The 16,833-nt window shown below is 47.3% G+C and overlaps 1 protein-coding gene across 4 annotated transcripts in view; it reads left to right on the plus strand.

Moving 5' to 3' along the window:
- The window catches only part of LOC105688571, a 15,762-nt gene extending 2,635 nt beyond the window's left edge, over positions 1-13,127 (plus strand). Inside the window, exons 2-16 of one of the 4 annotated variants that reach the window (XM_020853854.3) lie at positions 1,319-1,524; positions 1,601-1,842; positions 1,909-1,992; positions 2,104-2,229; positions 2,302-2,442; positions 2,511-2,634; positions 3,814-4,006; positions 4,064-4,307; positions 4,369-4,527; positions 4,612-4,944; positions 5,018-5,339; positions 5,413-5,626; positions 5,700-6,786; positions 6,860-7,082; positions 7,162-13,127. In XM_020853854.3, coding sequence (XP_020709513.3) covers positions 1,320-1,524; positions 1,601-1,842; positions 1,909-1,992; positions 2,104-2,229; positions 2,302-2,442; positions 2,511-2,634; positions 3,814-4,006; positions 4,064-4,307; positions 4,369-4,527; positions 4,612-4,944; positions 5,018-5,339; positions 5,413-5,626; positions 5,700-6,786; positions 6,860-7,082; positions 7,162-12,869 — 9,405 coding nt within the window. In that variant the 5' untranslated portion in view covers position 1,319 and the 3' untranslated portion in view covers positions 12,870-13,127. Of the gene's footprint in view, positions 1-1,318; positions 1,525-1,600; positions 1,993-2,103; positions 2,230-2,301; positions 2,443-2,510; positions 2,635-3,813; positions 4,007-4,063; positions 4,308-4,368; positions 4,945-5,017; positions 5,340-5,412; positions 5,627-5,699; positions 6,787-6,859; positions 7,083-7,161 lie in introns of all 4 variants that reach the window. The other 3 variants (XM_048657720.1, XM_048657719.1, XM_048657718.1) reach the window with 3 other exon arrangements.
- The last annotated feature ends 3,706 nt before the right edge of the window (positions 13,128-16,833 follow it).

Genomic DNA, 16,833 nt, shown 5'->3' on the forward strand with positions numbered 1-16,833 from the left:
TCGTATACAAAGCAAAGATGTAATATACGCACACCGCGAACTACAAACTTTCAGGAAACTATCGCGTTTGCTGGCGAAATTTAATTAAGTTACAGAGCCGTCACCATAACAGGCAACTGCAGGCAGCTGCGGTGAGAAGGCATTTAATTTGCAGTTCCTTCGAGAGCGGGCGAAACTGCCTAGATCACTTCCGCTGCTTGCATAAATAATTAACCGCTGAATCGATATCATCACGACGTTCTCGTGGAAACGGATCGACCATTCCTCAATCACTCCGGATTGTCGTATAAAACTTTCAGTGGCATTCGGCTATTCGGTAGAATTATCGATCAATTAGTCCTCTCTTTTTCAGCTTAATTGCTGTCGGTGATCGAAAGTCGCGGTCACAAATTGCCTAATCACTGCCAAAAATTAATTCTACCGTCTGCCCTGTATACCTTCTTTCACTGCGAGACCCAAAAGTCGCTGAAAATGAAAACCGGTGTATCATAAGTATCTCCCTGAAATACTAGAACTAAATTGGAAGCGTCGGCGTAGTTACACAATTCGTGAAATGGACATCAGCTGGCCGAGACGGATCGATATTTTTCAGGTGAAAGAACTAAAATAACCATCGATCACCCAGGGGACAGTCGGCAACCCCGATGCCATATAGCTTCGGTACCTAGATCCAGGCAAAGATTAATTATGAGTTTTGTCGGAGAGCCAATCGAGTATACGGTTATTAAATATTTTCCGATTCTCCAACAAAATGAGAGAACGAGTCAAAGGCACGGAATTCAATTAGGAGCGCACGATAAAAAATACGCAGTTTGAATACGTGCCGAGAAAATTATTCAACGCTGGACGTAATTCTTGTAGTTCTGTTCTTTTTTTGTCCCCCACCCCGACCTATGACCCGAAAAGTCCTCCGCAATGACCGGTGGGTGGGCGAGTCGAGACGGGGGGTCGGGTCGGACGTTGGGGAAGCGGCATATCACGCGAACACCCGAGGCGGACCGCCGAATCGAATAAATTATTCGCACGAGCCAAAACCGGAAACGGTCGCAAGATAGGCTGGTGCTGCCGTTACGAGCTAGAAGTTCAAGCACCCCGAGGGCCACGACGGTTTCGTATATATCTCTGCAAGGATTTGAAGAAATAACAGAGGAACGCTCAATTAACCACGTGAATCGATCGGCCGGTCAAAGCTGAGGTCAACTCGACCGCTTGTTAGAACTCAAGCGTCGATATTGCTTTCATTTTCGCACGCGATGCTCCGTTGACGAAAAATATCATCATTCGATTATTGTCAACTTTTCTCCCCGTCTGACCGTAGGATGCTTTTGACGGCAACATGGATCGAGGCATGGATTTATTTCGGCTGCATTTCCGTTCTGGCCGCGGGAGCGCGTCCGCAATTCGACACTTCCACTTACATGGGACTCGTCCTCGTCCCCGCCGACGCAGAGGTCGATTCCGTGATCTTCCGCCTCCGGGCTACCGATCAAGACGCCGATTTTCCCCTCATATTCGACATAACCGGTCAGTCTTACAGATCCTTATAATCGACGACAAGCACGTTTAAAAAAAAAACTGACCAGATCGTACGATGCTTCAGCTGCTGTTCAGCCCATCGTACGGGTGGAGAACCTTCCATGCACTCTCTATAACAAAGTCTGTCAGGCAAATGTGATCCTGACGAGGAGGCTGGTTCCCGGACGTTTGCACGACTTTGCGGTTCGGGTCAGAGATTCTAAGGGTGATTCGAATTCGATGCAAGCGACGATCTCGGTGACGAATGCGACGACACCCCGAGACATGATTTTCCCTCACGTCCCGTCGATCATCATGGTCCCGGAGGTGAGATTTTCCCTTTCCCTCGACCCCGAGATAGGGCTATTCAATCTTCGGCGATTCTTTTCGCAGGACGCCAAGCCGGGAAAGGAGTTGGACTATCTTTTGGTGAGGGCAAATCCTTGGCACGGTAAACCGGTGTACATTGAACTCTGGGTTAGTACGAACGCGCGTAATTACGATAACGAGGTGTAGTAGCTATAACGACAATATTGACCAAGAGTTGGAAGCGCGGCGCGAATCGATTATGCAAATTCTTATTTTCAGCAACCTAAGGAATTATTTACCATTCGTCAGCGCCAGACACCGACGCAAACCCGAGGAGTTATTACGCTAATAGGTGAACTAGATTTCGAAACTCAGTCGATGTACACTCTGACGATGTACGCAACGGTGAGTGAAGTCGAATCATTGCTTCACGAGTTGAAGATGAATATTTAAAAAAAAAAATAAAAAAATCGATAGGATCCTTACACCGAAGTTGGAAAAGACACAAGGAATATCGCGGGGGTTCGCGTCGTCGTCATCGTCCAGGACGTTCAGGACGTTCCTCCGATATTTACCATAGCTCCCCCCTTGACTAGGGTCAACAATTCCGTTAAGCCTGTAAGTGGATCGCAGTTAATCCCCGGCGTCTTGATGGACGGATCGATTGAGAAAATTTCAATTTTCAGGGGGACGTAATTCTACGAGTACACGCCGAAGACGGTGACAAGGGGACTCCGCGAGAAGTTACTTACGGTCTGGTCTCCGAGGGAAATCCTCTCACCCCGTTCTTCAATATTTCGGAATGGACCGGTGAGATTATTGTGCATTTTTGAATAATCACTTCTCTGTTACCGCTGACTGGGACTTGCGAGGATTTTTCGATAGACCAGGTCCTTGAAAAGTCGGGGTGCACGCCCTTGATACGATCATTCGAGAAAATGTTTCTCCGGACTCATTTGAATATTCGTGTAGTTTCCCGTAATCAGATCGATGAAATTCCTCTAGGTAGGTTAACGCAATCTACACGGAAAGGAAATTACTTTCGGTATAGTCTGGATTTTATTTTTATTACGCGATATTGAGAGATGAATAAATTAATTTTTATCTCAACCATCACCTACGAAACAACTGAAACTTAGGACACCTCGATGCTGTAACTCGATAATTCGCCGGACGTTGCCGCAATAATTTGCCAAGAAAAAAAATTTGCGCCAAACCGAGTCGCATGTTACAAAAAACTTACGATACCCAGACGCATTGCGTGACGTTTCGGGCCATAAAGATTAGGTTCTAAAATAAATTACCACCGTCCGATCAACAGAAGAGATTGACTCTTTCCGAACCCCAACTTTCGCTTAATTCTACTTCCCCGCAAAGTTCTATCGTCTCGGAAATCACCGTCAGACAAATCCGGCGAAAATCAAAAAGAGTATCTCGTGATCCGACTGAGAAGTCATTCCGTACAATTGTGTTTGAAATTCGGGGAATAGGGGAAAAATCGACCTAATTATTTCGCTCGTTGGTAGACGTTTGTCTCGTAATTCGATCTACGAGTACAGAGAATTCCGGTCCAATTGTTTCTCGACTCGAAGAAATAACAGAAAAAGTGAAATATGCGTCACCCCGGTAGAAGCCGGCGAACGCAAACGAGTTCAGAGTTCGGAGGTAGGGGTCTAACATTATTGACCGTGCGAGGTGGTCAGTCTTGGCCCCATCGTAAGTTGGCGATCTTATCGCTACAGCGAAGACGCACGCGACCTGGCCGTCGACTTGCGGCTCACCTGCTATTATACGATGGAATATAAAACAGGCCGACTTCGTAATATATTCTCTACGCGTATGATAATGAGACGAAGCCAGGAAAAGTTAGACCGCCTTACGGAGTTCAACCTCCGATTTGCCAGAGCCGCAAAACTCTTTAAATTTACGTCGCCCGACCGTACCGTATTGCCCGTAAAAATATAGCAAACCTCGCAAAAACCATTACAGGGGAAATAATCTTAGCCAGACCTTTGGATGAGTTGACCAAAATCACGCACGTTGGAGCTCCGATTTTGCTCACCGTAGTAGCTGAGGAAGTTCGTCGTTCCCGAGATGAGCCTCCTGGACAGGCGACGGTCGTGGAATTGGGACTCCTCCTCGGAGAGGCAGGGAATAGCCCTCCCTATTTCGAGAGCGACAGGTAGAAAATTAAAGTCGCATTCGTAATCGATCGATTTCTCAATTAAATTACTTTCAGCTACGTGGCCTGGATGGACGAGAACGCGCCTCCTGGCACAGTGGTGATGTTTGACCATCCCTATTTAGCCAAAGTTCGAGATGAGGATATCGGGAAGACGGGTGTATTTGCTCTGAAGCTAGGAAACAACAACGGTACATTCGAAGTATCACCGACGGTGGCTGAAAGGGTCGCTAATTTCGTTGTTACTGTACGAGATAATACTATGATGGACTACGAGGCCCGCAGGACGCTCGAATTCACGGTAATTGTAAAAATTGAAAATTGCCTCCGCGAACGAACCGATGCTGAAAGAAACCTTTCAGGTGATTGCACAAGAGGTTGGACCTGCTACGAACCTCTCCGCCTCCGCACCGGTCACCATTTTTCTCAGAGACGTCAACGACAATCCCCCAGAATTTGAAAGGGATATGTACCAGGTGACGATCGCTGAAAATGTACCCCCAGGCACCAGAGTTATCCAGGTAAAATTCGAGTCACCCCCAATCGCTCCGCTGCATTTTTATATTTCCTTCGGTCTGCAGCGACGATTCGATACTGAATTTCAGGTTCACGCGAGCGACAAAGACACGGGACTGTCCGGACGCGTGAGGTACACCGGAATTATTGGTCCTGGAAACGAAGCGTTCAGTATCGATTCCGAAACGGGACTGATTGTTGTAACGAGGGGTTCGGGGTCAGCATTGGATCGAGAGACGTCCGCAACTTTGCAGTTGTTCATCGAAGCCAGGGACGAAGAGGGCAAAGGACTTCTGAGCACCGTTCCATTGACGATCAACTTGTTGGACGTCAACGACAACGCACCCGTTTTCGACAAGTCCGTCTATGAATTCGTTCTCAACTCCGAGCAGACAAACTTTACGATACCAGCTTTCATCAGAGTAACGATTTCTTGCGAATAAACGAATGATATTAAATTTAATGAATTTTTTCTTACGGTGAAATTACCCTCAGGCAATCGACGCAGACGCCGAGCCACCCAACAACGAGGTCCGATACGAGCTGGTGCACGGTAATTACGGGAATAAATTTTACCTGGACGAAGTTACGGGTGAATTAATCCTGAGGGAGCCGCTGAATAAATCTCGGCGCCGGAGAAATAACCCTTACGTTAATTTTGCGGCCAAGTTCAGGAGCGATTTTCTACACACCTTGAGCACCTTCCGGAAAATCGGTGCCCCTACCGACGAACCGTTGAGAATTTGGAAAAATAGGAAAAAAAGAGCAGTCGACGACGTTGTGCTCTATACTCTCACGGTTAGGGCGTATGACATGGGTGAGTCCAACGGAAGTTGCCATTCCTCGATCTTAAAAAAAAAAAAACAGCTAATTTTTGCAATAAATGTCAGGGGTACCACATCGCTCAAACACGGCGCAGGTACGTGTAATTACTGCGACCCCCATGGGGGCACTCACCCTGATGTTAGTCGTGCCGTCCGAGCACCTGGACCCACTGCGAACAACGGAGACGTTGGCATCGATCACCGGTGGACGGGTGACTATTCAGGACGTACGACCTTACAATCAGTCGGGTCAACCCGGTGACAACAAAGGTGGCAGAATGTTAGTATCCGTCGTAATTCGTGAAGCCTTGAAGATTTGTCGTTACCAAAATCAGCAAGTTTATCGTTTCTAGGAGCGTAGTAGTGGCACGAGTCGAACCAACGATGTCAGGTACGTTCCTCGTGGATATTGAAAAAATTCATCAGGCCCTCGCAGCTAATGGGATGGGGATCGTACCCCCGGTGAATCCAGACACGGATCCACCCGACGGAAACTCTCTCGGATCGCCGAAAGAAAATCCCGTCGAAGAGAATGTCATTAATAAAGAAGAAAAAACCGAAACAGGCAACGCGAATGGTAAAGGCGGTAGCTCGACCGGTGTAACCGTAAGTGGAGCTGAAGATGGCAAGGGGGTTGATTCACCCGAGGGAAACAGAGGAGTGACTGTCGGGACAACCGGTAAAGGAACAGTAGGAGGTCCCGGTGGAGTTGCTGCTGATGGTACCCGTGAAACACAAGGTGACGATTCCGGAATCGGGATGGCTGGACACGATAAAAGTGGAACAGCTGGTGGAGATGATATTGTTACAGCTGGCCACGATAAAAACGGACAGAAGAACGGTGGCCAAGGCGATCCAACTGGCGGAAAAAATGGTGGCGGCAAGGATGGAAATGGGGAGAATATCAGCGGGGGAAACGGAGGTAGAGGTCAAACCTCTGCCGAAGGCTCCGGTACAACCGCAAAGAGTGAAGTTATGGAAAATGCCGGAGGGACTCAAATTGGAACTGGTAAAGAGACGATTATAGGTGGAGGAGGAAGTACCGGGAAAGATTCCAGTGATTCGGCAGCGGGAGGAACGGGTGGAGGTACCGACAAGGGAACAGCCGGAGATAAAACAGCGGGAAGTATTGGGGGCGGCGGTGGAGGTACGCCAGGGGGAGAAAATACCGTCGATTCCGGAGGCATTGGTGGAGGAATTAACACGGGTGCGATCGACGGAAAGGCTGGAGGCAGCGCGGGGAGTACAAGTGGAGGTACGGGAGGAAATAAGGGAGGACTCGCAGGAGAGGCCGGCAAAGGATCTTCTGTCGTTGGGAGCGCAGAGAATGGTGGGAACATCGGGACAGGAATAACGGCGGAACATGGCAGCATGGAATCTAATGCTAACGGAAAGTTCAACGTCGTTAATAAGACGAGTGTTGTGTCGGAAAATGAGTATGTGAGTAGAACACTGTCGCAATTACCCAGAAATCAATCGTACATCCGTCAACATCAATTCGTCATTTTTTCAGATCGTTTATAAGGCAGAAAATCGACTGTTGTTATGGCTTCTCATTCTACTCGGACTTCTGATGGCACTTGCGTTATTGGCTCTGATCCTTTGCTGCATATGTCCATTTTGTCCCTTTTATATGGCGCCCAGAAAAAGACGGGTACATTCGTTCGAGGTGGCTCACGTTTCGGACAACAGGCCAAGGCGACACCTTCGGCGGAAACAAATTAACGCCGTTCAAGGTAACACAGAGTCAGTTGGAATTTAATATTTTTGATAAATAGAACTTTTCATCTGATGTTCCACTTCCCCAATTTACAGCTGAGTGGTCCGGAAAAAAACAGGCTTGGAGCGCTGACCCAATGCGACAAAACTGGAAGTTTAATCGACGTAATACCAAAAATCGTGGTCTCGCTTCTCTACCAGGAGACGTGGTAGCGGTCGAAACACCGCAAGCTACGACGTTGCGCCTTCGCGACGGTCCCCCTGTATGGGGTATTCCACGCCTTACCCACAAACGTCAAGACGATCGCCTGCGCGTCGAAGACGTCGAAGCTGGACGGACTTATGACACGGAAGATATAGATTCTCTTCGGAGACACGAAGTAGAACGGGGCTCCGATATTCCTGTACGAAGTCTTGGCCGTGCGGACGAAACGTCACGTTTCACGCGAGAACAGCATTTCTACAGAGACGGCAATGCAGAGGTCCTTCGTTTGGTAACCAGAGGTCATTTGGAGGGTGACGAAGTCTCACCACAGGCCCAGAGGCCTACGACATTGGTTAGCGACCAGCAAATTCTTGGCTATCGAACGGACGGCAAGGATATTCTCCTCCGGCGATTTATCGAAGATCAGAAAAATCGGCGGCACCAGGATTTGCACGGAAGCGGGCAAGAGATGAATGGTGCAGACGGTCTGGAAGCCAAGCAGTACATTCGGAATCACGAGCTGATTCTGCTGCCTCGGAATCTTGATCGCGAACGGAGACAACACCGAGAAGAGAGAGAGCCCAGTGTCCAGCGTCTTGTTATCGATCACGGTGACCTCGACGATGCCGAAGAGGAACTCAGAATCCGAGACCAACGATTCAAAGATCAGGAGGCGGACCTTCGACAGCAAAGAAAGTTCGCAGCAGCAATGCTGGTCGGCACCGCTGCTTCAAAAGCGACAGAGCAGAACACCCGGGCACTGGGAGGCGATCCGAGTGGATCTTCTTCACATATTCCCACTTATTCCATCCACGACGTTGAATTGGCGAAGCAAAATGCATTGCTGACGCAACTCCTCATGGACAGAGACGTTAGACACGTCGGGGTCGCAGGTCTGGATCCCGGAAGTTACTTGGAAACGCAAAGTCTTCCCGGTCAAGTCGCAATTGCTACTCAGACTGACCGAACGGCGGCCACGCAGACGGAACACTTCATGCACGTTAGGAGCCGCAGCGACAACGACGAATCGGAGGAAGAGATGAGATCGAGGAAAAAATTGAAATCAAAAAAACGACTGGGCGGTGAGTTCAGACGATCCAGGAGTTTCCGAACGAGGTCGCCGATTGAAGAAGAAACAAAGTCATCGATACCGCGGAGTAATTTGCTCCGTCATAAATCCAAGGATGGTAGAGAGGGCAGGAGGGCTACTCTGGAAGCGGAAGTGCTACGGGAGATATCGGACTCCCTCGACGAACAAGGCACCACACCTTCTCCGGACGGGGCGAAAACTAAGAGTGCGAATGAACGAAGAGTAAGAAATTCCGAAGACGAGGACGAAACGCAACTCAGCGAATTTCTGGCTCGTTCATCGCCAGACGCGAGTAAAGACAAATATCACAGACGATCGCATGCAAAGGCGGAAACGGAAGAGACGTCAAAGGTACGGAACACCGGGAGTAGCGGCCGAAAGCAGTCGAGCCCTAAAAGGTCGAAGAATAAAGTGCAGAAGACAGACGCAAAATCTGCCAGCTCAAAGAAAGCGAGTCATAAAAACGACGAGAGAAAGGAAAGTGACGTAACGTCAACGGATGCTGGTAATTCACAAATGAAAACGTCGGAACCTCGAAGCAGCAATGGGGAGACTGAGAGTAAGACAGAAGATAATAAGAAAAGTAAAATCTCGTTGATCTCAAAGTCTGGAATATTCAAGTCGACTGCCGAGAAGACTTTGAAGAAAGTCAAGTCCCGTGAATCGGACGAAGCTCCTGTTAAGAAACGAGCAATACTGCGGCATCAAAAAGCTAAAAGAATTAGCACAGAGAGTTCGGAGTTGGAAGAAGTTCCGGTCAGGACGACGCAGTCGAGTGTGAAATCCAAGCTTCTGAAACAAACTGAATTGCTAATCGGCTCAAGCTCAAAACAAGATCCGGTGAAAGAAAAAGAGACTGGCGACCTAAAATCCGGGAGCTCGGATATTGATCCCCCTAAAACATCTCAACTAAGTGAACGCCAATCAGATTCTACTGCAAGTACCGAAGAGACAGAGCGAGAAAAACCAAAGGACATGCAGATATCTGAAAAAACTGGTGCAATTGAAGAAAATGAAACACAAGTCAATAAAGACAACGACGTCGCCGGAGTCTCAGAAGCTGCGCTGGACCAAGGTAAGGCAGAATTACGTCAAAAACTGATTGAACTTCCGAATGCAATGATCATGGGTAAGGCATTCGAGAACGATGATGTTCAAAAAGAGAATGACTCACACGACGATACGAAAATAGCCAGTCAAGAAATTCCAGACAAATCTCAAGGAACATCATTGAGAATAAACTCCGAAGAAGAAAAAGAACCAATCATCGTTGACGATGCCCGAATAAATACGACAGTAAAATCAAAAACTTCGCAACCTACCGATAGTGTTTCGTCACAAAAATTGTTGGATATCGGGTGGAATATTTCAGACAAACCACAAGAAATTGAACCAACGAATTCAGGATTTGAAATATCGACATCCCGAGCCCAAGATGAACTTGAGCCTGTCACTAGCAAGATATTAGAAACTGCAGAAAAAAATCTGGAGAAACCTACCGAAGAAATGTTGACATCAATTTCCAGCGACGATCAAAAGAAAAGTGCAGAAGATAATACCGAATCACCCGTGGAAATGAAATCCAAAATCGTTATCGAGAGACCGAATATTTCAGAAAAACCACAAGAAATTGAACCGACGAATTCAGGATTCGAAATATCGACATCCCGAGCCCAAGACGAACTTGAGCCTGTTACTAGCAAAATGTCAGAAACTGCAGAAAAAAATCTGGAGAATCCTACCGAAGAAATATTGACAGTAATTTCCAGCGAAGATCAAAAGAAAAGTGCAGAGGATAATATCCAATCACCCGAAGAAATGAAATCTAATATCATTACCGAAAAAGTGTTAGAGGCCACCGAAAAAACTCCAAATTCTGAGCTCCAAGAAATCGATTCTCATACACCGAAGCCCAGAGATCAGGTGGAACCAGTGAAAGCGCAGCTCGTCTCAGGTAGCAAGGAGATTCCTCCGATTGATGAAGATGGAAATGGCACACTCGGTGAACTTCCACCAGCATCAGAATCACAAACTGCAGAAGGTGGAGTAAAGGCTTTCGACGAAGAGAAGCAGCCTGAAACTGAACCAAGTGTTGAGGAAACGGTGAAAACCCCCACACAACCTGAAATTGCGATGCAAGTTTCAAGCGAGTCACAGTCCACCCCTGCAGAAGCGGAGGAAGAGCATCCAGTGCAGATGACAGTGAAAAATGCAGTCATAGATTCCAGCAATGCTGATCAGATGGAAGACAATGGACATGTGATCGTAGAAAAAACAGATAATACAGAAATTGTCTCGAATGAGAAGCCCGACGCTACTGAAGGAGCAAGTGAAGAACCTCAGAGTCTTGATGGTGTCGGAGAATCTGCGAAAGTACGAGATGTGAGCCCTCCGATCGCAGAGTCAACTATTTTAGCGTCAACTGAGACGGCAGATGAGGAGAAGCAGCCTGATATTACTGAGACCAAGAGTGAGTCACTCAAAGATTCATCGGACAAAGAGACATCATCCAGGCAAGATCCAGGAGGAAGTGAAAAGCAGAAGCCGCCAAGCAAATCAAAGGAGGAAGTAGCTTTAGACAGTTCGGAACAAAATCAACTTTCACCAGACAAGTCACTTCCACTCGAAAATAAATCCATCGATGAAGAAAGCGGTAGCGCAGGTAGGAGGAAAGAAACTGAACCGGAAAAGCATCGCTCGCCAAAAAAAATTATGGCAAAAAGCCCTGATAGGAAGTCCGAGGAGAAAAATATTGTTCGAACTTCTGACGAGGAAAATTATCCAAAAACGGGATCACCTTCATTTTACGTATTATCGACCTCATCCTCCGCGGAGGGCTCGGGTCCTGACCCAGAAACGTCACGAGAAGAACCAAATCCTGACTCAAGTATTTCTGAAAAAGCTATCCGTGAACCAGATATTTTCCACATACCTACAACTATCGAGACCGAAGAGATTCGGTCTGAAAAAGAGAAAATTCAGGAAAAGAGTGAAGTTCCTTCGAAGTCTTCGAATCCAGAGGAACTGCGATTGGGTGAATGGGATAGCCGACAAATCCCACTGACCGACATATCGGGGGAACCTCTGGATAATTCACAACCATATGAAACGCCCAGGCATAGATCGAAGAACAGAAGACGGAGTGATCACATAGCAAATATTGAAACTAGTTTTTTAACATCCGGTTTTATGGGAGAAGACAAACGTACGAGTGAGTCTCCTCTTCGCCAGTTGGTCTTATCATCGGACCAAGATCCCCAAGCGACAAGAATGGAGCGTGATCAAAGCCCTGGTACGCTCACATCCAGGGCCGAGGATTATCACTCGACGCCGAGATTGATCGCGGAAGAGGCGATCCGCAGTGGACTTCGCGAAATAATTTCGAGTTCCGACTCGACGAAAAAGAACAGTTCCGGTCGAATTTCATCGAAGACATCTCCTGAAAACCAGAGCCAAAGAGTCAGTGAAATTCCGAGGCGAAGATCTGTTAAAGATTCAGCACTGCAAACCTCGGGTACCACGCAATCCAAAAGATCGACTTGGGACAAGAGCGGAAGCGTCGCTCATTCGATTAAACGCACCGACGAGCCTCAGGAGACTGTGCGGCAAACAAGCAGGCCAAAGACAGAACCCAAAGGAAATAGGGCTCCTGAGACGGACGCGCATCCGGCAAGGCCTCGAACGCAGCGCGGAAAATCGATCGATTCTCGTCCACAAATATCACAGGAATCATCGGTCCCTCTTCGTGAACCACGACTCGGCCCGGCACCCAGGCGTTCCAAGACTTTGGAAAGGACGAAACAAGCGAAACCAACAACCGTAGAAGATGTAAAATCTCAAGATTCAGACGCCCCGCAAGCAGGAGGACATATGTCGAGGTACAAACAAAAGCGGATGGAGATGGAACGAAGAAGAAGAGAAATGAAGGAAGCTGCCGAAGAAGAGCAGAGGCCGAGGTGGCAGAAGAAACCCGTGATCATACCACCGCAACTCACTCAAGGATCGCAATCCCCGAAAGTGGAAGCGGCCGGCCGCACCAAGACCCCGGAAGGTGCCACCCCCAAGACGAGACGAAGGATCAAACCCCTGCAAAACGCGGAGTCGGATCAGCTCAGAGCCATCGTCAAGGAGGGGAGGAAACTCAGGCGGGCAGAAGGTGGGGACAGCGACGATCCTCCGGTAGAAATTTTTGCAACGGAACCGCCCGTAAAAACGCAGACGAGCTTCCATCAGCCTTCCTATAAATACGAACAGATTCCATCGCCATTTTACCTCCATCCTCCACCTCCGCCGCCACATTCTTCGCCCCAAGTATCTCCGCTTCACGGTGCGCCCTTGGATCCCAGACGTCTCGACGATGACCTTGACTCTGGAATCGCAGTCTCGTTGCAGGGGGGGACAAAGCTTCGACATCAACAAATGTTGGAGAAAAAAAGTGTTTTCGATATAGCGTACAGCGACGCGGCACCTTCGCAATTGCGGACCGATAGCACTACGCCACCGTCGTAAATTCACAATCACTGAGAAGATTGATCGATCGACTAACCCTCCATGGATTGTTCGCCTCTCGATAAATTATCGAAGAGAGTGGAAAAAACGACGAAGCGGGGGAATCGATTGGGATATTTTTACCTAAGAGTATGACATTCGTAGTTAGGAGATTATTGGAATAAATAGATTTGGAATTCCCTGATGTACGTAGAGAGAGAATTAAATTATTAAAAATTGATGATGAGGTTTGCGCTACCGTTGGAGCGCGTGCGATCGTTTCCCGATCGTAAGATCAGATACGCAACATGATTCGTTGTCGATTCGATGACCAATTTTATATGTAGCTTACGATTAGGATCATTTATTAGAGAGTGGCGTTCAATGAAACTTTGTAAATATTGAGTAATAAAATGATACCTGTGTAAAAATCCAATCCGACTGGTTTCGCAGCGCTTCTCCTTGACACGACTGTGTTTATCTTGGCTCGGTCGATCATCTCACCTACAACTTCTGCGTCTCTGTTACAAAAATATCGAAGACGCCGACCTTACCCAACATTCGCCGGGAATTGGTATTTCTGCAGCCTTGATTCCAGCCAAACCTGACCGCCAGACGTCACGAGGCGAGATAGCCTCGATTGCGTAATCTATACAGTTAACGGAAACCGGCCAGACCCAGGCCAGCTCAGCTTCAATTTTATCGTGAATATTTATGTTATTTCATTCATGGTACTTTCTCAGTTTTTACACGAAAATTCAGAATTTTACACATAACATTTTCATCAGATAAAATATTACAGAACTGTGAAAAAATGTACGAACCTCTGCAAACATATGTATAACAGTGTCGCCTTGCGATAACGAGACTAAGACGCCTGGGGCCGTGGCCTCGTTAAAACCACTTCGAGAGAACGTTGGGATCCGTATATGTACATTAGCATACTGTGGCCGTAGCAACTAATGTTCAAGTTGTGTAGGTTTTATCGGAATTGAGATAAACCCGAGTGTGAGCTTCTCGTTATTCTGAATGTCTGTTAGAAGAATATCCACGGCCCCGACCTTACCCACTGCAATTTCACGTTCTGAAACTTCTCTTGATAACTTACCCTCAACGTCCGTTCACATAATCAGCAAATTCAATGGGAAATTTCAATTTTTCCATTTTATTTTACACCAAACGGATCGTAGTTAATGGACATTATTTTAAAAATTGAGAGGGGTGAGACAAAACATTTTAATATCACGCAGATTTTTTATTCTGACAATACTTACCGGAATATGTAGAATCACAGAGAGATTCGCGATTGGTACTACGATGTTATCGGTCGCGCGACGCTCCCGTTGAAAGTCGAAGTGGGGACGCGGACGCAGTAGAAAGAGCGGGACGAGTAAGACCGACGCGAGGGCCGACCACACACTGGGAAGCTCCACTGGCGTTGTGCTCGCCTGATCGAAAGACTGCTCGGTTGTCGCATTTCCTTGTGGCGTTTCCGCGGTTGACGCCATCACGTTACGTCTACCGGCAATCTACGCGAATGACGTATACTCGTACCAGAGACGACGACCGCTCCCGCTATCGGAGCGGAATTGACTTTCGTTCTAACGAATCGCCGAGTATACAATCAATTGCACTTTGTCACGTCCGAGTCAATTTTATCCATTATCGGTGATGACTCGCGAGCAATGATTAGAAAATTGGCGAATTATCGGATGCGTTTTCACGGTATTGATACGAGGAATCATTTTATCCAACGATTGTTGCGGAGCGGTCATCGATATTGAAATTTTTATATTTCTAAGACCGATCGTTCGACGGAGTAACATGATCGATGATGCCTCCGTTACGAATAGGCATGAAAATCACCAGAAATGCACACATACTTGTACATCTCGATCGTTAGATTGGACCCTGCAGCGGAATGCGTATCATGCAATTTTGAAAAAAAAAAAAATCCTATTTCCAAAGATCAGAGTGTTGGAGTGTATTTGGATGGATTTTCGATGCCACCGAGTAATCCGAATCGTCTGTTGCATTTGATAACGAGCGTCGTATGTATAATAATATTGCGTAGTGGCGCGAGAACTCAAGAACCAATCGGCGATTTTGTTTGACGCGTTTCTCTGGGACGAGCCTCCAAGAGCGGTGCTACGTCGTCACCCCGTTACGAAAGGCTGACGTCTCTCGTGACGCTCGTAATGCAACTAACCTACCGTAAGCCAAAACACAATGGTGCATCAAACATAACCGAAGACCGGTAAATCTTTGTATCAGGATTCCATGTCCGTCGCGCCGGTCGTTCTCAACGTAGACCCGGCTCGCCTCGCGATATAAAACGCGTATGATACACCAGCGCGAGCCAACGCGACGCGTGTGTGTGTGTGTGTATTTTTTGTCGAGATTCCAACGCGAGTGAAACGAAGGTAGGCGTACGTATCGCGCGGTTGAGAAAGATGGAAGAGTCCCGGGCGAAATTCGCGTCGACCTCTCTCAAGGGTAAATAATATTATGATCGTGCTTTTCGTACATATAGGTAGCGGCGAGAGCTGTTCGCCTGGTACCAGCGGACGTCAAAGGATGGCCACCGTTTTATATACGAATCTCTCGAAACCCTGCCCGCGGCTGTATAATTTATTGGATAAATAATTGCGTCAGAGGTTCCGTCCCGTGAGGAGTCCTAAGTGTTTTATGATCGTACGCCTGGTCGGGTTTATTAAATAACATCCGTCCCGGAGTTATTGTCATCCAGCGGAATTGGCGTGCGTAATATGCGGAAATCTATGTGGCGCTAGATCTCGTTGTCCGCCGAAAAGCCACAATTTCACCGAATTGTCAAGATGTAATCAAATTACCTCGATAACTTCCATTTTCGTAGTAATGTATACCTGCAATGATGTGCGAATTCACGTTTCGCACACGATGGACCGCAATATATGCTTCTCCCTAAATCCGAACGAGCTTCCAATACAACTTATCTTCGTCGAATCGTTTTTTTTTAAACTACAGCTGGTTCCAACGGAATATGTTAAGTTAAATCGGAGATCACGGGGACCGCCTTTTTAGTAACATCGCTGCTGGGTACGTGGCACCTGATTTATCGCGATCATCTTCTTCGTACGCGCGCGATTTTGACCGACGTTCTCTATCCACGTCGATTCTCGGGTCTTTTTTAGACAAAAATCATTACCCAGAGACACCTCAAATCATTACCCAGATTTTGACCAAGCATAAACGAACGACGCGACGCTGCAGCGAAAAGCTCACATCTGCAGCGGCGATTTTATTAACGCGATAAAATTATACCGCAGGTTGGTTATCCGAGGAACGGACGCATACGTAATAAATCGATCAATTGAAGCTGTTACACAATCGATCGTCTAATTATACGAACGTTAATGTGCGGATTACACGTTGCAATATCCGCAAGTTTTTGCACTATACGAGTCTACGCCAAACTGGGACTTGTGTTTGGAAGTGAACTAAACACGTACACCGCACGTGTATTACTACAATGTGAAAAAGGCGCGAATAAACAACACGTGAATGTTAATTGTTGTTAATAAAGCAGCGTGCATGTTGCTGCGGAAGCGGAAAACAGCACCGCGAAGAGGCAGCTCCGCACGGCTCACCTGGGGGCCTTTCCCTGCGCTCCCTCCGCCTACTGTGCAGAGATCGACACTCTTTCACTACCGGGCAAAATTCTTAGCGCTGCACCTACACCGTATCTCCGATGAACGTCGATCGCTCAATCGCAGGAGCACCGAACCTCCGTTTCGAATATCTCTCCGCATGCGTTTGCGCCACGAAAGGTCGCGGGGTGAATCGAACAGCGAACAGGAATAATGAGGCGAGGAATTAATAAAAGAGAGTCGGATTAAAAAAGCAAGAAGAGTTGAATACGAGTTGAATACGATAAGAGAAAAAGAAATGAAAAATGTCGCGATATGAACAGGTGATTGATGAACATATCTTCCGGCTCCTTGAC

This window comes from Athalia rosae, chromosome 6 (genome assembly GCF_917208135.1).
Source record: "Athalia rosae chromosome 6, iyAthRosa1.1, whole genome shotgun sequence".
Lineage (NCBI taxonomy): Eukaryota > Metazoa > Arthropoda > Insecta > Hymenoptera > Athaliidae > Athalia > Athalia rosae.